Source organism: Sebastes fasciatus, chromosome 10 (assembly GCF_043250625.1).
Source record: "Sebastes fasciatus isolate fSebFas1 chromosome 10, fSebFas1.pri, whole genome shotgun sequence".
NCBI classification, from domain to species: Eukaryota; Metazoa; Chordata; class Actinopteri; order Perciformes; family Sebastidae; genus Sebastes; species Sebastes fasciatus.
The window spans coordinates 17,458,297-17,479,733 of record NC_133804.1 but is presented as its reverse complement, the minus strand read 5'-3'; the positions used below and the strand labels follow the sequence as shown (position 1 = coordinate 17,479,733).

The following is a 21,437-nucleotide window of genomic DNA, read 5'->3' as shown; positions in this document are numbered from 1 at the left end:
ACAATATATACAGTATATATACTGTATATATACATATATATATATATATACAGTATATATACACCGATCAGCCATAACATTAAGACCACTGAGAGGTGAAGTGAATAACATTGACTATCTCGTTACAATGGCACCTGGCAGTGGGGGGGATATATTAGACAGCAAGTGAACATTTTGAACTTTGTGTTGGAAGCAGAAAAAATGGGCCAGCGTAAGGAAGTGAGCGACTTTAACAAGGGCCAAATTTTGCTGGCTAGACGACTGGGTCAGAGCATCTCCAGAACTGCAGCTCTTGTGGGATGTTCCCGGTCTGCAGTGGTCAGGACCTACCAAAAGTGGTCCAAAGAAGGAAAACCAGTGATCTGGCGACGGGGTCAGACCCGAGGCTCATTGATGCACGTGGGGAGCAAAGGCTGGCCCGTGTTGTCCGATCCAATAGAAGAGCTTTGTTTGCATAATTAGTATTTACACATTAGTATTAGTACTAACACTGGGGGAACCTGTGGTTGTATAGGCAGGTAGGACCAGCATGCACCTGGGTGGGCTTGTTTTTTTACCAGAACGAGAGAGGCAGCAACATCCATGTTTTCTTTGTGCTTAGTGTGCTTGCTTTTTTTTGATAAATAAATCATCAGAGACACATACATTTTGCATGGACTCTCTTGCCTGCGTAAACCACATTCCCATGGTGCGCCAGTGGCCCTTTCATTGAAGTTTGATTTTGATTTTTGCAACAAATGACCACTACAATCACTATCAGTTTCATGTTTCTTGTTTTGTCTGTGCACGGCGCCCCCTGCAGGAGCAGCAGCATCTGTGTGCATCGCTGCAGGAAACCAAAGTTCTTCTGGAACAACAGCTGGCCAACGCACGAGCGCGCTGCTCGTCGCTACGGGAGCTGGAGAGGGACAATCTTCTGCTGCGTCAGAGAATCGTACACGTGGAAGCGGTGGGTGTGATTTATTGTTAAGTGTTTGTATACATCTTTGTCTAAATGTGTGTGTGTTACAGGATATATTTGTGTGCGTGTGTCAATATGTGTGATGAAACGCCAATCTTCCTTAAGATCTGGGTTTTAGTTTGCACACATACTTATATCGCACAGGAGGAGCATTTCACAATGAATGAATGTCTCTCTCTGTGTGTGTATGTATGTGTGTCTCTCTGTGTGTGCGTGTGTGTGTGTGTGTGTGTGTGTGTGTGTGTGTGTAGGAGCGGGACACTGAGAGGCAGCGAGTTGATGAGCTGCTGGAGATGAACATGAGCCTGGAGGCGGACCTGAAGCACAGCGGTGGCGGCGTTCCCGGTCCGGTCAATGCGGTTCACCAACGTTTCCTCCAATCACAACTGGACTCTGACGAGGAGCTGAGCGACCTGATTGGTCAGAGCACCTGTCTTGTCATTTAAGACATTTTAATTAACTGATAAGAGAAAATATGTTGAGATAATACTGGCCCACAGGTTATCAATCAACAATAACCGAGTGAATCTCTTCATATATTTCTCTTTTCCTCCATTTCTCTCTCTCTCTATCTCCTGTTTTTTCATCTTTCTGCTGCTTTATTCTTTATTTCTTTCTCCCTCGGTCTCAGATGAGAAGCCGCTGAGCGTGGAGGTGGGCGAGGCTTCGACGCTGATGCTGCTGGGAGCGGAGCAGGAGAACGCGGAGCTGAGGAGACGACTGGAGGAGCTGCAGGCCCAGCAGGAGGTCAGGGTCCAGGGGTTCAGGGGTTATGACTCGCAGAAATAATCAATAACAGTTTAAACTTCACTGCACTTCAGAAGCACTTGTCCAACTCTATGATATGTGAAGTAAATAATATAGTTTCCACATGCCCTTAGTGTGCTTTATAGTTGACATGATCATCATGTTTTGGTAGGAAGAACCATTTCAGGCAAGAATCTTTAATGAAAATACCAGTAGACCCACCTTTTAAATCAACCTGGCATCGCTAAAGTCACACATGAAGCTCGTCACTATCTGGGTAAATGAAACAGGAAAAACAAGAAGCAGCGGTTAAACATCCGTCTCCTCTCGCTGCAGGCTGATTCTCCAGATGCAAAGGCTCACCTGGAGACGGAGCATCAGAAGACGCTCAGAGAGGTGAGCTGAGAGGAAATAAAGGTTGTTGCTATAGAGCTAAATTCAACACATACTTGACTGAAATAGTTTCTTGGAAACTGAGCTTCTTTGTCAGACACAGTGTAGAGCGACAATAGGCTCTTAGGTAATCGTATGCAGATAACAACGTCTGAAATGTAAGAAAACCGTAGGACCAAAAATACCAAGTTCAGGTTTATTGTCAGAGAGAGAGAGAGAGAGAGATTATTGTGTTACAGCAGCGGGTTATCCAGGCAATGCACAATAACAGTAAATAAAATGTACATATGGACACTAGAGATAATATCTATAGAATACACAATGTAAAGAATATATTGGAATACACTATAAATACATAGACATAGATACAAAACATAGAAAATATAAATATAGGATAACATACGATTTACATTAGCAAAATGTGCATATTCATTTGAAAGCACAGTTGTACATCCAATGCAATAAAATGTATCTACCCTGGCTCTCTCTCATCCCTTAAAAATGATATATAATAGGAATAAATAAGAGGCAACAATAATAAGGAATTCTACAATAATACATAAATACATAAATAATCCCTGTTTGGGGGTAAAAACGGTCCGGTATGCAAACTATGACAAAAAAACAAGACAAAATGAAACAAAATATACGAAATACAAACAAAAAAACATATTTTGCATTATACTGCATAACAATATGTTTATGTGCACCGATAGAATACAATTACAACAAATTGACAAATCAAAAATGAAAGCACCAAAATGTCCGATATCGAAGTGTATCAGACTTTCAGTTGCTTTAAATGAGCAATAAATTATGTCCAAGTGTTGTCATTTATTGAGCAATCCTTGCAATGTTTATCTTATTTTGTGTAATCAATCTATCTCAAATGTTTTGCTACATTCATGTCATTTCCGTTGAATACGTGTGAAGACATCACTTTGGCTCTGATAACCCTGTGATTGACGTTTGAAAAAAAAAAAAAAATAGCATTGTGTGTGTCTTAACTCTCTGTCGGAGAGAAGAGAGAGCAGAAAATGCAGCTGGTACCCGTGTATCGAGAAAATTAGCATTGAAACCATTTCAAATAGTCAGCATCAATATGTATCGATACTTCAATATTTTTGACATAGCTATAGAGTATGATATAAGATGATATACTGTACATGAGAGTATGATGATAAAAAATAACTCAGTGGCTGTTGCTTTAACTACCAGTTAATATTGTACTTTCCATAAAAACAATATGAATATGATGATTTGATGTAACTCAAACACAAACATCTACAGCAGCTACGTCGGCTGTATTGAATTGTAAAATAGATGAATGGACAGATCAATGAAAAACACAGATCACTTTTGACATCAATGCATCCGTTCATCCGTATTATTTATGAAGGCTGCTGCTGGACTGTGTTTTCTGTGGTTATTTCTGCAGAGGAGTGCCTTTGTATATTATTTTTTATAACCAACCAAAAATCATTTAAATCAATCTCTAATTTTCCCGTCAGCATTTATACTTCTTTTTTACTTCTTGTATTGAACCTGGATGCATTCTCAGTAAGAACAAGAGGTGGTTCCAGTCTTTTTACTCACAATGCATTCATGTTCAGTCATGTTCAATACATGGGAGGACCAAAACAAAGGAAACAAGGACAAAAAAAATGAGAAAAGATGTAGGAGATTCAAAGCTTTGAAAAGCATTGAAATTTCACTTCCATTATACTCCTCTTTTTCTTTTCAGTTTCAAAACTTGAAGAATGAAAATGCCACTTTGAAGCAACGCCTTGAACAGCTGGTGACAAAACTGCAACACGTAGAAGACAAGAGGAAGAGGGAAGGAGTGAAGACGGCAGACAGAAAGGAGGAGGTGGAGGTGGAGAGAGGAGTCCAGGGCTCTGAGTCCTGCAGAGGAGAGGGGGAAGGAACGGTGAGGATGGTGGGGGTGAGGGAGAGAAGAGGAGAAACCATTGGGACCCAGAGGGAAGCAGGAGTTGGGGAAGAGATTCTGCATGTTGAAGGGGGAAAAGGAGAACCATGCGATGAGGAGTCAAAGAGGAGAGGAGAGGCAGAGGGAGGACAGAAAGACAAAGAGAAAAAGGAGATAGAAAGACAAATAACTGCAGCAACAACAACAACCTCAGAGATCCAAGATCACCCCAAAAGTGTAGAAGCTGACACAGAGACGACAGCTGCAGACCAGGCTGTTTGTTCCCTGTCTGGTCCTGATGTGGAGCTTCTGACAAACCGGCTCCAGGAGGCCCAGGAGGAGGCTGACAGGCAGGCGACGGTGGCCCAGGACCTGCGCTCCAAGCTGGGAGAGCAGAGCAGGAAAACCTGGGAGGCCGAGCAGAGGATGGTGGTCCTGGAGGCCGAGCTGCAGCTTCTGAAGAGAGCTGCTGAAAGTCTGGGAGACGCCCGCCGGCAGATAGAGGTATAGATGGATGGATGGATGGATGGATGAATGGATGGATGAATGGATGGGTGGATGGATGGATGGTCCCTAGATGATGAATCTTACTAATTTTGGTGATCCCCTGCCTCTTCCTCTATCATCAAAGCTTTCACTTATTCACTAAAATATCTCAAAATATACCAGATGCTTTGGAAGAGTTTGTACAGACACTCATTGTTCCCACACGATGAATTGTAATGACTCCTCTGACATTTCATGTAGCGCCATCATCAGGTCCAAATGTTGACTTTATGGCCAAATATCTGCAAAACTAATTCCCCTCAGCCTCAGCTGTACTTTGTGTTTAGTGCTAATTAGTAAATGTCAGCATGCCAAAATGCTAAAATCATGGTAAACACTATACCTGCTAAACATCAGCATGGCAGCATTGTCATTGTGAGCATTTTAGCATGCTGACGTTTAGCAAGTGCTGCCTCACAGAGCTACTAGCGTGGCTGTAGACTCTTGGGCTGCATTCACACCAGATGCGGTGTTGCGATGAAAACGCAAGTGTGTTTGAGCCGCGGTGGCCACAGGGGGTGCCAAAAAACCTTCAGCGGCCATCGGCGAAAAAGTAGAAACAGAATCCAGAAATCTGACATCACGCTGTGGTGGCCAATCATGTAACCGGCGGTCCAAAGCTGTACAATCAAGCCATATGGGAACAAAAGATGTTAATCGTTGCAGTTAATGGGCCATTACAGAGACTCTCTCGGACCTCCGCACAACCCTACGGAGAATCGCCGCAACACCTGATCTGGTGTGAAGGCAGCCTTAGTCTAGTTGAACTGTAGGCCCTTTGGGTTATGCTCGCAATTTATTGAAAGTAATTAGTTTGAAGTTTACCAGCTGAACACTCTCTCCATTTCTCTATAACAAGCTCAGAGGTACGTAGACTCCCAACAGGGGCCGTCCTATTACAGTTATATACGAGTTCCTTTCTAAGAAATTATAGGAAATTATGTGACCCATAAAATGAAACCTTATATACAGATGTCTGTATGAATAGATCGACAGTTCCCCGGCTCAATATCCTGCCGTTGTTCTCTCAGGTTCTTCAGTCGGACGGTTTGGTTATGGAGGAGGAGCTGTGCCGCCTGCGGAGCCAAGCGGAGCTTCACAGAATGCAGACCACGGTCATCGCCACCCTGGAGGGCGAGCGGGCCGCTCTGGAGAGAGACAGGGACACGCTGCGCAGCACCGTGGATGCCCTGCGCAGCGCCCAGCGCAAGGTTGAAGAGTACACAAACACACTCACACATACTCACGCATGATGCAGCTGTGACACCAAAACATTTTATGACCACGGCAGATGTCATTTAACTTCAGGGAGGATGGACGAGGGACAGGGAAACAGAAATGTACAAACCAAATGAAAGGGAGCAGAGTTTATGGGATGTAACCTTCAATAACAAAAAAAGTATTCAGCTTTTAATAGCTGATCTTATTATTCTGCATCCCTTTACTTGGTTACATTAAATACATTACATTAGATACGGGCTCTGATTGCCAAATAAATATGTTTTGTATATCTGAAATCTAATGATATCATTGCATAATGAAACTGTTCAGCAGGAGGTGGATTTGACAGCATGAAGTGAAACGGATGATTCAAGCTGAGGATGAAATGTGTTTTCATACACCCAGTATTACGAGAGCGAGTCTGTTTTGAACTGTAATATTCACATATTGACAATCATCCTCAGAGGAGAGATCACGGGTGTTGGCACAACTTATTTAGTGGATTTCCCTACATGTGGCTTCAAAGAAAAAACAAACCAAAAAACACCTTTTTCAGAAGCTTCAACGCAGGATGTAGACATCTTTGAGATTTTCTAAAAGTGTTTAATGTGCTATTTGCAGTAAAATTGAGAAATTGCAAGCTAAGGAGAAGAGCCGTGCTAAGTCAGCATTAAAGAAATACCGTAAAAGGGATTTGTGAAAACCTCCCATTCAGAGAGAGTCGTACATAATCCTCCTTCTGATGTTGTAATATTTAACTGTATTACCCGCCCTCTTTTCATAAAGAATAGATCCAGTCTTTATTGTGGATGTTGTACCTGAGCATCGACTAACCTAAACAGCACTGTACATATCTTTTATATACACTTAGCATTGGCTGAGAAAATACCTTTTTACAGTTTGTGTCTGCAATATGCAGTTTCCAATTCAATGCAAATGAGCATATTAAAAATGAATGTGTTCTGCTATGATCTCATGAAATCAGGTCATATAAAACTTTGAAAAACAGTGGAGCATTCCTTTAATTTCTAAACCCTAAAACAACAATGATCCATTCATGCATAAACATGCTGCAGAGATTGATTGAATTTGCGTTAATTAATGTGATGTGGCTCTAAATCTGGAGGAAACTGCTCCTTAAAGGAGCATTAAAGGTTCCCTGTGGAGTTATGTTTACATTTAGTGTCGCTCACCAAACACACTGTGTGTGTCCTTGAGCTCTAACAAATGTGTTGAATGCATTTTGCTCCTTATAAAACATTTGCAAAGCCAAACCATACTTCAGTTTGGAAGGACTAAAAGTGTGTTGAGTGACTGGTTACGGATGCCAAGATGCTCCACGGAACAATTTAGAAGATCTGTTGTGCCCACAGCTGTAAAACTTCATAATTTTTAATGTTCTGTTTCATATTTATTGCCTGTTTTATTGGTCCTGATTTTGGGTGCACCATTCTTTGTTGGACTTTTATTAGGATGCTTTCACACCTAACTTGTTTGTTTTTCGGTTAAAACAAACTCAGGTCTGGACAAACAAACCATCCACAGGATGTTACGACAGCAGATATGTGAATTGAACATGATTTCAAGAGCTAAACTAATAAATCCAACTGCTGATCGTGAATTCTGTTAAGCAAGTGATCTGTATTTAAGGCGATGTATACTGTGTAAGCACGTCAGCGTGGTACTTTCCCCTAATTAATAGGTCAAAAGCTGTTCAAACTGCTGTGCTTGTATCCGACTCTGTCAGTTCATTAACTCCATTAAAAAGTGTGTGACAGCGATCCCACAGTACGCCGATCTGTGCGCTCCCTGACATTTGGACTATGCGTTCGCACCAGTCATCTGGGAGCGTTAACGTGCTGCATAAACTTCTGTCAGTCACAGGAATTTGACTTCCCCAACGTGGGTCCTGATGATGCAGGATGACGATCCCCAAAACAGTCAAATCAACAAGTTACCTGTCAGTCTGTATAACTTTATATTTACTCCTCTGGTTCGTTTGTAAAAAGTCAGTGTGAACAGGAACTGGATGAGAACTCATTTTTTCTCTTGGTCCGGACCAAATGAACTGAACTATTGTGACCTCTCTGATTGGTGTCTCCCTTGTTATTTGCCACAGTGCATGGGCGACCAAACTAGTTTTCCCTCTGGTCATTAATAAATGTCTCTAATCTAAAGTGACCAGCAAGAATCAAATAGCGTTAATCATCCATCTTGTCATCTTTTGCCAGAGTGACCAGTTAGAGCTCACCGCTCAGACTCTCAGGGCAGAGGTGGAACGACATGGTCGGAGTTTGGAGACTTCTCGTCGTCGGGAGGAGGAGCTGGATGCAGAGCTACGCGAGGCCACCGTGGAGGCCGAATCTCTGGCCCGGGCGCGAGACCAGGCGCTGCTGGAGGCGTCGAGGCTGGAGCAGGAGAAGGAGGTGTGCCAGTCGGAGCTGGACGGCCAGCGGAAAGAGGGGAGGCAGCGAGAGAGGGAGGCGGCGAGGCTGAGGCAGCAGCTGGAGAGCACGACCTTGGCCCTGGAGCACAGCAACCAGAGAGCTCGGGCTCTGGACGCCGAACACAGGTACACACACATACACACTCCTGTTCACACACTTAACCCTGATCACAAGCTGAGGTACGCAATTAACTTTACAAGGCATCAGAGAGAGCTACTTGGCTGCTCCATGCATTTATCTTTTAATGTCAACTCTATCTGCATTCAACCTGTGTCTGACCTGTGTGTGTGTGTGTGTGTGTGTGTGTGTGTGTGTGCGTGCGCGCGCAGACGTGTGTGTCAGCAGCTGTCTGAATCCAAGGAGCTCTGCTCTCGGCTGCAGGACCTGGAGAAGGAGTTCAGCACTCGATTAACCAGCATGGAGGAGGGTAAACAGCAGCTGCAGGAGCAGTACGCAGATGCTCAGGCCAAGATTAATTCACTGTCCCAGGTGTGTGTGAGTGTGTGTGTGTGTGTGTGCGTGTGTGGTAGTTGTGACGTGGTAGTTTAGTCACCGACTGCGGGGAAGTAGTGGAGGGTAAACTCACCCACACTTTCTCACCTTATCTAAACAGCAGAACTGAGATCTGTTCTTACATAAATTCATAGTAACAATAATCCATTATATGATGTTTCTATGTCTATACTGCTTAATAATTCAGTGTGTTCACGTTCATGTATTTATTTATTTACCAGGGACAGTGCACATTAATCAACATATCAGTTTCCACCTCAATGTAAATGTGCCAGAGTTAGCTGCTAAAGAGCAAATTTTTCCTCTGTAGTCCCCAAATTAGTGGCCTAATATTATCAATACAATGCTTCAGCAAGAACTACAGTACAGCACAATATGATACAATACAATAAAATAGATAAATACATTAAAAAAGTAGCAGATATGTAAAAACAAAGAGAGTATAGGTAACGGCAGTGCCAGAGATAAGGTATGATTACTCATGGTTGCAGGTTTGGTTTGTTTTAAGTTTATGTTTAACGGTTAGATAATTAGTGCGCTCTCTTAATTCAATAGGACGACTGTTCCAGTAGTACTAGAAAAGTGACAAAAGTCAGTACACTCAAAGAATGCACTTTGCATACCAAATTTGCTGGATTTTTTTCTTTGTTGATGGACAGTACACTATTGTCCCTCAATGCAATGCACATGGGAAATGAAGACTCCGTTCACAGGTTGGAAGTGTGTTTTCCTGAGTGTGAAATGTCTGCACTTTATGGTGTCCTAAAGAATCCCCACAATGGAACAAAAACTACTTTCTGCTGACAATGCAATGTGTTGCACTTTATAGATGCAAAAATACTGTGGTGCAACTCTACATCTGTCAGTGATTCATTCTTTATAATTGGCTGTTTAATCAATCACAGTGATCAAGTCACAGTTTGATGGATACCTGTCAGGGCAGTGAATAATTTCCCCTTAGTATACATTCATTATACATACATTTCTTGTCTACTAACTGCTAACTTAGGGTACTGTGAACATTAGTAGATTATACATACTGTATAGAATTAGTGTGCAGCATAGAATTGGGCCACGATTATAGTATTATTCAGGTGTTTTGACGTGGGGTTGTATGAGGTACTTATCCATAGTCAGTGTATTACCTACAGTAGATGATGGTCGCCACGCCCCAAGTTTGGAGAAACAGACATGAGTTACTTCACGGAAGCAAAGCAATGTACTGCTGTGAATCAATTTTAGACACCTAAAAGAAAGGTCCACCTAAAACAAATCAATATCAGCTAAATTATATGCTATATTTGGAATATTTCCACAGCTTTACCTTACCATGAGACAACCCTTTCCCAGGCTATGCTCTCGCCAAAGCCACCAGACTCCATTGAAATAAAACTGTAATTTTATTTCGCAGAACATGGGAGTTTCTGTTCTACCGCTGCCTAGGTCGGTTAGTTTGTTTGTGCTATTGTTTGGCTTTGGTGAATCCGAACTTACCAACGTCACACAATAACACAAACTAACCGATCGCGGCAGCGGTAGATCAGCGACCCCCGTGTTCTGCGTGGTAAAATTGCTGTTTTTTTTCAATGGAGTCTGGTTGCTTTGGCGAGAGCATAGATAACGGCTTCAGTTCCCCGTCAGAAACATAAACTGTATAGCCGTCTCACGGCAACGTAAAGCAGTGAAAATATTCTAAATATAGTGTACACTTAAACTGATATTGATTTTTTAAGGTGAGCCTTTCTTTTTGGTGGGTAAAATAAGTTTTGCTGCCGGCCCCGTCCACAGCAGTACATTGCTTTGCTTTTATGTCGGTACTCCTGTTTGTTTCTCCAGACTCGGGGCGTGCCGACGTCATCTACTGTAGGTAATTCACTGACTATAGATAAGTACATCGCACAACCCCACCTCAATACACCCAAACTACCCCTTTAATGTGATCATATGAAGATTAGTCTTTTAATAACGTATAGCCCAACAAACACTTCTGAGTAAAATGAATTACGTCTAGATTTGTTCTTTTGAGATGTCTCATGAAGACCACTATTTTATTTTCCACTGATGATAATCGTTGAACGCTACATTGCTTCTTATCTTCCTATTCTTAGGACCTATCCAATGAGCAGGCTCGTTCCCAGAAACTGTCCACTGAAGTCCAACGTCAGAGCCAGAAACTACAAAAAGCCGAAGCCGAACTAAAGACGACTACCAATTCTCTCAACCAATCACAGGAGAGAATAGAGTCGCTCTCCCAGCACCTTAAGAAAAGTGAATCTCTCCTCCAGTTGGAAAAGAGAAGAGGAAGTGCGGAGGTGGACGCTACGTCTAATTCAAATTCAGACTCCTCAAACAAAATGCACATTTCTCAGACACACACCCAGGAGACGACACATCTGGATCGATCCCCTGCAGCTGGCAAAGGTCGTGACCTTTCAGTGACCCATGATTATGCTACAGAAGAGATGGACAGGCAGCTGAGTGAGAGGCTGATAGAGCTGGAAAGAGAGGTGTGTATCTGTGTTTGAATATATGTCTGTAAATGACGTGTGTGGGAGCCTTTGAATGGCATTTGCTGGATGTCTGTGTGGTTCGGTGCGACCCCCGTGTGATGGAAATGATCTATATTATGTTGAAATTCTTGCTCTAGGGATGCTTGACGACTATCAACTCACAGTAGGCTGCCACTTCCACGAGTGCTGCACTTTATTTCCAGGACTACCGCTTTATCTCTGCTCATCAGTTTTTATAATGTCACCTCGGCTACTGTTAATCTTCCTTATCTCGTCTGCTGCTCTCTTGCTCTCCAGCTCTTACTTTCTCTCTCTCACATACAGACACACACATAAACTCTAACATCCAGCTGGAAGAGGAAGCTCCAGCCATTACAAGTAAAACGTTTAGAAGTATTATCAGAAAAATGTACTTAAAGTATCAAAAGTAAAAGTACATCCTGTGAGTGATACACTGTGTTAGATTATTAATACTGATGCATTAATGCGTAAGCAGATTTACTGGTGTAGCTCGAGGTGGAACTGGTTTTCACTACTTTATATACAGTTAGTTTAGTCCAGTGGTTCCCAACCTGGGGGGTCGGGCCCCTTCCTAAACCCTGATTTATGCTTTCCTCATCTGCGAGGGTCGCAAGTGTCCACACGGCCAATGTTACCATCAGACAATGCCCTTTGCGAGGTTTCCGTGCAGCAGGTTTTCGCCTGTCCGCAAAACATCCACATTTTTCTAACAACGCAGATGCGGCTGTGCGGCGAAAATGGAGAACTTTGAGCTTTGACAATGTTGGTAGTAGAGTAGAGTATAAAAGATCCAAACGTTTCCTCATCATGATTCCACGTCAGCTCGTGTTCGTGCGGCCGTCCTTGCGGAGAGCATAAACAAAGCTTAAGGGTCACAATATAAATCTGAGGGGTCATGAGATGATTACTGAGAGAAGAAATAAGAAAATGAAGGTTCATCTACAAATTTATTTTTGTTTTTTTACTTTTTTGTGAAATATTAACATTTTTTTTAATATTTTGGGGCTACTTTCACCTCTTTGGGCCTCAAACTGTTATTTAAATGAAACCACCTACAATGTGACAACCAGACACTGCTGTAAGAGGTCACAAGCCAAAAATGTTGGGAACCAGTGGTTTAATTTTAAACAATGTATTGTATTTTATAAGCTCCTCAAATGTTTTTTAACGTAAAATCTTAAACTGAAATGTAACTAATAATTATAACTTCCAGATAACATTAGTGGAGTAAAAACAATAATTTTTCCCTCTGAAATTTTGTGGATTAGAAGTAGAAAACATCAAAATTATACTTAAGTACAGTACTTGAGTACGTACAGTAGTAGTATAGATATGGTGAAGTGAAAAGGAAATCTAAAAGAGCTAGTGAAAGAAGTAGCCATCCCCATTGTAGCAGTATGATTTAGTCAGCTGCTGGTAGCAAATGTGAAAGAGTCTAAAATGAAAAAAGAAAAGAGTTGGCGCTCACCAAAGCTGAGCTCCAGACCCTCCAGATGACTCACACATGAAGTGTGTTCTCGCTGTGCCAGTACTTGCTAAAATGTCAAATAAATTCACATTGTTTGTGGGTGTAGAGCCGAGTTTCGGTGTGCAGCAAGTCCATTTTACTTTTGGATAAAAACACCAGATTTTATTCCTTCAGCAATTTTCAGCATTGTTGTTCATTTTTTATTTATTCCTCACAAACACAATCAACACACTCCTTTACTTATCAGAGCAGATTTCACAATCAAAAGTCACAAATAAGTGTGCAGATATTCTGATTGGATTATAAATGCTCATGCAAAGATCCCACAGATCAAGTACAAACAACAGATGTGGACTACAAGTTCATATTTTACATGTTATACATTTTTGCAAACTCATCTCCTTGTTTATAGATTGACACAAATGTCACTTTGAAAGGTCAGCTGCAAATGAGGTTGAAGCTCAGATAATATGCATATTTTGAAGCACCAAAGGTAGCACAGCCCCTGATGCAGCTTCCTCCGTACATGGCTGTGGACACTCTCTCAAAAGTAAAATATCTCTCCTTCAGAAAGCAGTGGCGGTTACAAGACAGGAGGCTTTGCTGTCGCGGCTGTCTCAGTCCCAGGAGGCGTGTGAGCACCTGAAGGAACAGCTGGAGGCTCTGCGTCGGCACTCCCTCAGCCTGCAGGACTCCTGCACCCAACTACAGACACTCAACACCCAGCTACAGGTGACCAAACACACTGACAGACAGCATCATTATGGCTGTTCAACTTCAGAAGAAAAGAGCTCATTGGACTCTACTTTCACATTATTTTTTAACCATTTGGTTTACCTAATGGAGTTGTATGGCCCAATATGGGCAAAATCTTCTATCTCAATATAGGTCCTTTCATATCTCGATAACATATAAATCACGATATGGCATGTTTTCTCGTAATTCCATAAATAAATAGTCTATAGGAAATAACCACAAGGTAAAGCCTATTTTGTATAATCCTGTGTGAATTATTAAGTATTTTCTCATTTGAAGAATTTGAGCGCAGAATAAACGTAACAGTTTTAAGTGAAATTAGAGAGAAAAAATAACTATGTAAAGGCCTAGCCTATATCGCGATAGAAACTATGTAGAAAAATGTATACGATAGACATTTTTATATCATTTTGATGATATATATTGTCAAATTTCCCAGCCCTAATTAGACCCTTGCATGAATTTGGACATAGTTTCAAGGATGTATTACATTATTGGACTACCAGACAGCTCTAATGTAGGGAGACACCATATTTAGCCATGCCTGTGGTGTGGCTCTGTGGATGACTGGCAGTCTAGACATTCATGTCCCCCTCAGGAGGAACTGGAATAACTTTGGTGATCCCTCAACTTTGCATCTAGTGTCACCATTTAACCAAAATTAGCATTTGTCCAATACTTTATGACTAAATACCTGTGTAGTGGCAGAAAACTTCAGTTTGGGGTTTTCCTTTAACCACTATTCCACTCTCCTGTTGTATTTTTACTACATGGAGGGCGGGTGCAGGGCATGTCAAAATAAATCCAGGGAGAGTATTCACTGTTCACTGTAGTTTAGAATTTATTGCAAAATAAACTTAATATGAAAACAAAAGGCAGACAGTTGATTTAGAGTCCAGTTAACCTTTTGCAGAGTCCATTTATCTGCTCAGGCTGAAGTCAATGACGGTATCTGCCGTAACACGTACTCCTCACCTATGGAGGGTGCAAACACTTGTAAACACAAAAAACAAAACTAACAACATCCCCATCAGCCTCAGCTGTACTTTTTGCTTGAATATCAAATGTTAGCATGCTAAACTACAATGGTGAACATGATAAACATTATACCTGCTAAACATTTGAGCATTGTCATTGTGAGCATGTTAGTGTCTCAAAGCAGCCTGGATTGTTTTTTCAATAAGGCTTCCTTCTTGAAAATGACCACAGTGACCAAAAAGAGAACTGTTTAATCTATTGATACTTATCTTTCATATGAAGAAATCCGGGCCTTTAACGACCTCAATTTGGCCACATTTATAAATGTGAAAAAAAAAATTCTTCCAATTAGAGATTTTTTATTTAAATATCCTGCTAACAATTTTATGGGTGTTTACATTGTTTGATTATCAGAAGATCATCATTTTATTCGAAGGCTAATATGCCCATTCATTAGTTATGTCCTGTTAAGCACAGAAATACTTATTTTGTTAAAAAGTTTTAACTAAGTCTATTTAAGCAGGGGGAATTTAGTAGAGTCAAACTGAATAAAAAATAATGTAAACATTGTGTTTATTAAGATAACAACCTGCTAAGATTAAAAAGGTGTATTGTTTGACATAGGAAATGTAAATGTCCGGCCCCTTCACTGTTTTTCAAATCTGGCCCGTCTAAAAAAGAAATTGAAAAGGCCTGATATACTGATATACATATGTGGGTGATAAATCTGTAGTAATACTTCAAATGTTTGGGTTTCTGTTAGACCCCTAAAAAGTAGGCACAGACTTCATGTCTCTGTTTCATAACACACACACAGGTGGAGCAAGCATCCCAGAGCTCCCAGCATGCAGCAGTGCTGGCGCGCTGCAGTGAGAGCGAGGCCCGGTGTGCGGCTCTGGAGGCCGAGTCCAAGGTGTGGGCGCGGGAGCGCGAGGAGTCGGTGGCCAGGATGGAGGCTCTGAGGCGGGACCACGACCGGATGACCGCTCTGCAGCAGCGGCAGGAGGTGGAGCTGGAGGAGCTGCTGGACAAACACTCTCAGCTGAGGAGCAACAACCGCAGCCTGGAGGCCCAGCACAGGGAGTTGGAGGCCAGGTACCAACACACACTCATCACACACATTACAACTTTGAGTCTTCTTCTATCCTTGTGAGGACTTTTAGTTCACCCAAAAATACACACACAAAGCCACGAACACAACCATCAAAGACACATACTCTCTCTTTCTGTCATGCATTTGAAGCCGTAATTGTTTTTATGTTGTGTTGGCAATCCCAAGGTACAAGGAGCTCCTGGACGGTAAAACCCAGCTGGAGGAGAGAGAGCGGGAGATGAAGATGGAGAGAGAGGAGATGGAAGCAGAGGCCCAGAGGAGACTCGAGAGAGAACGAGAGCTGGAGAGGCTGAAAGAAGACAACGAGAGGTGACAGATACACTCACCAATCAGCATCATGTTAATGAGATCTGATGATCCTCTCACTGCATGCATGTTACCTTGACTATGGGGGAGCAGCAGCGGCATAAATGTATTTATATGAAGCACAGGGAGCAACACAGGAATTGGTTTGAATGCAAATAGGAATTAATTTTTTGTTCCTGATTAAAGGCTATTGGGTACAAAACAGCAGCACAGATTTATAAGGCACAACACATCAAAAAACAACCTCACGTCCAAAAACATCCAACAGCAGAAAAGGCTTTTGGACTCAACAAATTCCTTCATCTTAGATGTTGACTTACAGTTTTACTCCGATTTTTGTTTTCTTGATCACATCTGTGTGTATTTAAAGCATAGACTGTATATAAAGAGTGGACGCAGTCACCGTGACGTCACCCATTGGTTTGTGGACTGCTGTTTTGAAGCCTCGAGTTCGGCATTTTGGCTGTCGGCATCTTGGTTATTGCAACCAGAAGTGACACGAGAGGGTGGAGCTAAGTACAACCGAATGCTGAATAAGACATCACTTCTCAGACCCCGGAGTTGCCCACTGATTTAAAGGTACAGTGTGTAAGATCTGGTGGTGAGCTTGCAGATTGCATAAACTTCTGTGTGCCAAGCGTGGAGGATAATATCAAGTGAATATAGCAGGAAAATTACAGTCTGTGCAGATATAAATGCTGCAGCTCCTCGGGACCAATCAGAGGTTTCCTGTGTCTTGTTTCCTGGTGGCGGGAGTGGAGTGACGGGGGTTAACTCCCCTAGACAGGAAAAGTTAACACAGTCGTTTGTCCGTTCTGGTAGAAACATGATGGCCAGCTCTGTGAGGAGGACCCGCTCGTTATGTAGATATAAACGGCTCATTCTAAGGTAATGAAATCACAACGATTTATATTTTCAGGTCCACTACACTAAACAAAACATACATATTAATATTAAATTCCATTTCTGCCAATAGATCCCCCTAAATGTTACACACTGTTCCTTTAAATCATAGTAGTCTTACTAAGATCTGAGGTTGAAAAAAGTTCAGAGTGCTTCTTGATTACGTTTTATCGTGGGGGTGGTGGGTACTGTATATAATGATGATAATCATCATCATCATACGATACTTGTGTACCATAATTAGTTAATCAGCCAGGTTTTCATCATCATATTGATGTGACTGATTACTCCGACTGTCTCAAATGATGGGTTGTCAAGCTGGAAGCAGGGTGGTCTTCTCCTCCTGGTTGTCAGATGACACATGAAACAAATACCTTAAGATATACAATATGTCCATGCATTTAAAATGCTTCTTAGACCTGTTTAGTAAGGTAATGTTTTAACTGAATTAGGTAAATAATAAATTACAGGAACAGTGTGTAACATTTCGGGGGATCTAGTAGCGGAAATGGAATTTAATATTCATAATCATGTTTTCATTAGTGTATAATCACCTGAAACTAAGAATCGTTGTGTTTTCGTTGTGAATGAGTCCTTCATATCTACATAGGGAGCGTGTCCTCTTCACGGAGTCCGCCATGTTGCCCCACCATGTTTCTACAGTAGCCCAGAACAGACAAACCAAACACTGAGAGGCTCTGGAGAGAGACTTTCATGTTTTTATGTTACCTGAAGGCCACTGTAGTTCTCTGACACGCTTGTGAAAATGAGGTTACGTGAGCAACAGAGTGCAAAACCGTGGTACCGCCAACCGCCGACTTTCGGCTCCTTAAATAGTGTTATTATGGTTAGGATGGTTAGGTCTCTACCACGGTTTTGCACTCGGTGGTTCACGTTATTGCAGTTTTGGAAAGGGAGGAGTGAGCTTAGGGGTTGGTTGCAATCTGCAACCTCACCACTAGATGACGCCAAATCCTACACACTGTACCTTAAATGGATTAGTTGATCACAAAAAATAAATCGGCACCACTTTTGATAATCAAGTAATTGTTTTGATTTATTTCTTTAAAGCAGCTTTAATCAATATTTTCATAATAATATATCAAAGTGAAAACAATGTGAAAATGAAAGGGGTTTCCTTGAAGTGATAAACCTACCGAGAATTATCACCTGAATCTGCAGCTCCTCTCGGCTTTACAGAGCTTTATAGTGAGTTTCAGCTCATTGTTCAGCTGTCTGGCAGCAACTTTACTGTCTGCAGCAGGCAGCTGTTTTCGATGAGTAAAGCTCTAAAAACCCTCTGTACACTACCTGCTCGGCACCAAACAGCAGACAGACACAGCTGGTGAGACTAGCTGGTGAACATAGTGGAGCATTCAGCAGCTAAAGAGCAGATATTTCCTTCAGGAGTTGGTGGAGACCAAAAATGAAGCTAAAAAAGGGTGAATACTGAACTTATTATCATCAGGTGACCAGAAACACAACTCAGAATGAAGGCTAATGCGGACAAAAAACAGTTATTGCCGGTTCAAGAAAATCTGGCAAAAACTCCAGCTTTTCAAGTATTAATATTTCCGTGTGTTTTTAATGTTCCGATACATTATTATTATTTGAGTTTGAGTTTAGCAGCTTGCAATTCCGAAAAAAATTACATTTTAAATAGGAAAGGAACAGTAGTGCAACAGTATCTTAAAAACTAAATCTAGGAATAAATAACAATTCCTTTAACAAATTGTTGTAGTGCAGTCACAATTGAGTACATACTGTACATATCACAGTTTTACTTGTTGGATTTTCCACTGTGAAATGTTGCCAAATGGCTGACGTTTTCCTTGCTCTGACTACGGTTACTGTTACACTCTCCACTGTTTGCTATCGTCACGGCCAAACTACCTGCAATCAGTTCTTCTTTGCTGCTCTAAAAGTAGTAGTAGTTACTAGTGGCAGCCATGATACAGCCAGGGTGAAAAAGAATTGGTTGCTGGTTCAACAAGTTGATCTTTTTCCTGGTAAATAAATTGTGGTATCAGATTGGTGCATAGACTGGCGTACTTGCCAATACCCAAACGCAAATTTTGGGCAGTATCGACGCATTTCCAATACTGGTATCAGTATTGGAACAACTCTATCCTCTATGATTATTATCTTTGGGTTTTGGACGGTTGGTCTGACAAAACAAAGACATTTGATGATGTCACCATCTTCTGTGACACGTTTGTCACGGTGTTTGAAGATTATTTTACTATATGCTGAAATTAGAACAAATGCTTCATAGATTAATCAACAATTAAACTATCATTATTTGCAGCACTAAAGGAAATATATGGACTGTGGCTGATTTGTTTAATACCGAGCCATGCTGTACACTGGTTCAATTTTAACTTACATAAAAAGTTTCTTCCCAAAACACTTTGAATCCACATTGGGAACATAAAATGTTGGATGTTTATTACTGAATATTAGCAATCTACCCCCACAGTGTCCATTACGAGTTTCATCTAATCTCATTGTAGTTCTCATTATATAATAAAACAAAGGTGATTGTGTAGCTCTGTATTTTGTAACCATTGATGTGTTCTTCAACCATTTTGTCCGAGATGATTTATTAGTTTTTGTTGTTTTCTGGCTTTGTGAGAACTCATCGTGTTGTGTAATAATAATTTAACAAAGGAGCACTTACCAAACAAATGATACACACAACACTTTGCAGGACACGTAACAGTGACAGCGATGAGTAAAGCCCGGCCGTGTGTGTCGGTGTTTCAGGCTGCAGGCCCAGCAGAAGGAGGGGTTGGCGTCACAGGCGGAGCTGCTGGCTCAGGGCTCGGGTCTGAGGGCCGAGCTGAGCGGCTCCCAGCTGGAGCGGACGCGACTGGAGGGGGAACTCAGCGGCCTGAGGGAAACCAACCAGAGCCTGGACATCAGCAGCGCCCGCCTCACCAGCCAGTATCAGGTATTAACACCCACACACCCACACACAGAAATATACATGTATCTACACACCTGCAGATACACACGGGTGTTTTGTATTCAAGCTGCTTTCATGCAAAAAAGGGATTTACTGCTTCACAGCGGAGACACTCAGATACATTACCCTCTCGAAATAAAGAAACTAATTTAGTTAAAGCATTATTGGGCAATTAAACAAAACTGATTAGGAGCGCATTGCAGGTTTTAGAGAGTATTTTACATAGTTGCGGTCAGGGAGGAACAGTTATCGTATCATCAGTGGGGAACAGGGAGAGGCTGATTTCTGATATGTGATATAAAAATTTGATTTCAGCTTGACATGTAAGAAGAAAAATGATATATTGGTCCAAACAGAAAATGAAAACCAAGTAGCTAATAAGGAGTAGGGGCATCTTTGCCTCCAGAAGAGCTTTACTCTTCTGTATAATGCCGTCAAACAAGCGCTGAGTATTGAAAGCCTTCTTCAAGCAGGAAAGTCTCCAGTCGTTTGAGGGGACGAAACAGGTGTAAATTGACTTCCTTGTAGAGAGTTTAAGAAGTCAACCAGCAGATGTTACGTTACGCTGCTTCATCCAGCTGCTGAATCAAAAGCTGGTTCAGGACGTTCAGTCTGCAGATATATGTTAAGAAATATTGTACAAGAAGAAACAGAAATCACAAAATCACTGCAAAGATTCAAGACATATGTGGACCAGCCTGCTATCTTGATCATTGTCAGTTGGTATCCACAGTTTTCAGTCAGGACAATAACCAACCTTTAAAGGAATAGATGGACATTTGGGTAAATTAGGGCTGTCAAAGTTAACGCGATTATAACGCGTTAACGCAAATTCGTTTTAACGACTCTAATTTCTTTAACGCATTAATGCAACTTGCGATTTTTAGGTTGTAGCGGGCTCAGTTTTAAAGCTAGAGTGAAGATAGTAGCATAATATCATACTAGATTGTCGCGTGGAGGTTAAACAACGCTTCAAACTTGCGCTAAATTTTGGCGAGAAAAAACGGGCATGGCCATTTTCAAAGGGGTCTCTTGACCTCTGACCTCAAGATATGTGAATGAAAATGGGTTCTATGGGTACCCACAAGTCTCCCCTTTACAGACATGCCCACTTTATGATAATATATAAGTCATAGTCAAGTCAGCACACTGACACACTGACAGCTGTTAATGCGTGTTGGGCTTGAGTTTGCCATGTTATGATTTGAGCATATTTGTTATGCTAAATGCAGTACCTGTGAGGGTTTCTGGACAATATTTGTCATTGTTTTGTGTTGTTAATTGATTTCCAATAATAAATATATATATACATTTGCAAAAAGCAGCATATTTATAATTAATAAGAGTAATAAATACTTGACAAATCTCCATTTAAGGTAATTTTGAACAAATAAAAGGTGTGTGATTAATTTGCGGACAGTCATGCGATTAATGGTGATTAAATATTTTAATCAATTGACAGCCCTAGGGGGAAATACAGTTAAGATTGATATCACTCTTAAGTCTAAATGGTAAATATGGAGCCAGGTTAGCTTAGCTTAGCATAAAGACTGGAAACAGGGGGAACGGTTAGCCTGGCTGTGTCCAAATGTAAAAAAAAATCACATACCAGCGCCTCGAAAGCTCATAAAGCTCACAAATGAACACGTTGTATT

At 41.4% G+C, this 21,437-nt stretch overlaps 1 protein-coding gene across 1 annotated transcript in view; it reads left to right on the top strand.

The window, feature by feature from the left end:
• ccdc88b (coiled-coil domain containing 88B) overlaps positions 1 to 21,437 on the top strand; it is a 59,270-nt gene that overhangs the window by 21,774 nt on the left and 16,059 nt on the right. The window contains exons 11-23 of the mRNA XM_074648639.1: positions 803 to 949; positions 1,213 to 1,381; positions 1,593 to 1,708; positions 2,045 to 2,104; positions 3,846 to 4,535; positions 5,609 to 5,788; positions 8,030 to 8,370; positions 8,575 to 8,734; positions 10,867 to 11,265; positions 13,328 to 13,489; positions 15,309 to 15,586; positions 15,771 to 15,914; positions 19,581 to 19,767. Coding sequence (XP_074504740.1) covers positions 803 to 949; positions 1,213 to 1,381; positions 1,593 to 1,708; positions 2,045 to 2,104; positions 3,846 to 4,535; positions 5,609 to 5,788; positions 8,030 to 8,370; positions 8,575 to 8,734; positions 10,867 to 11,265; positions 13,328 to 13,489; positions 15,309 to 15,586; positions 15,771 to 15,914; positions 19,581 to 19,767 — 3,033 coding nt within the window. The remainder of the gene's footprint in view (positions 1 to 802; positions 950 to 1,212; positions 1,382 to 1,592; positions 1,709 to 2,044; positions 2,105 to 3,845; positions 4,536 to 5,608; positions 5,789 to 8,029; positions 8,371 to 8,574; positions 8,735 to 10,866; positions 11,266 to 13,327; positions 13,490 to 15,308; positions 15,587 to 15,770; positions 15,915 to 19,580; positions 19,768 to 21,437) is intronic.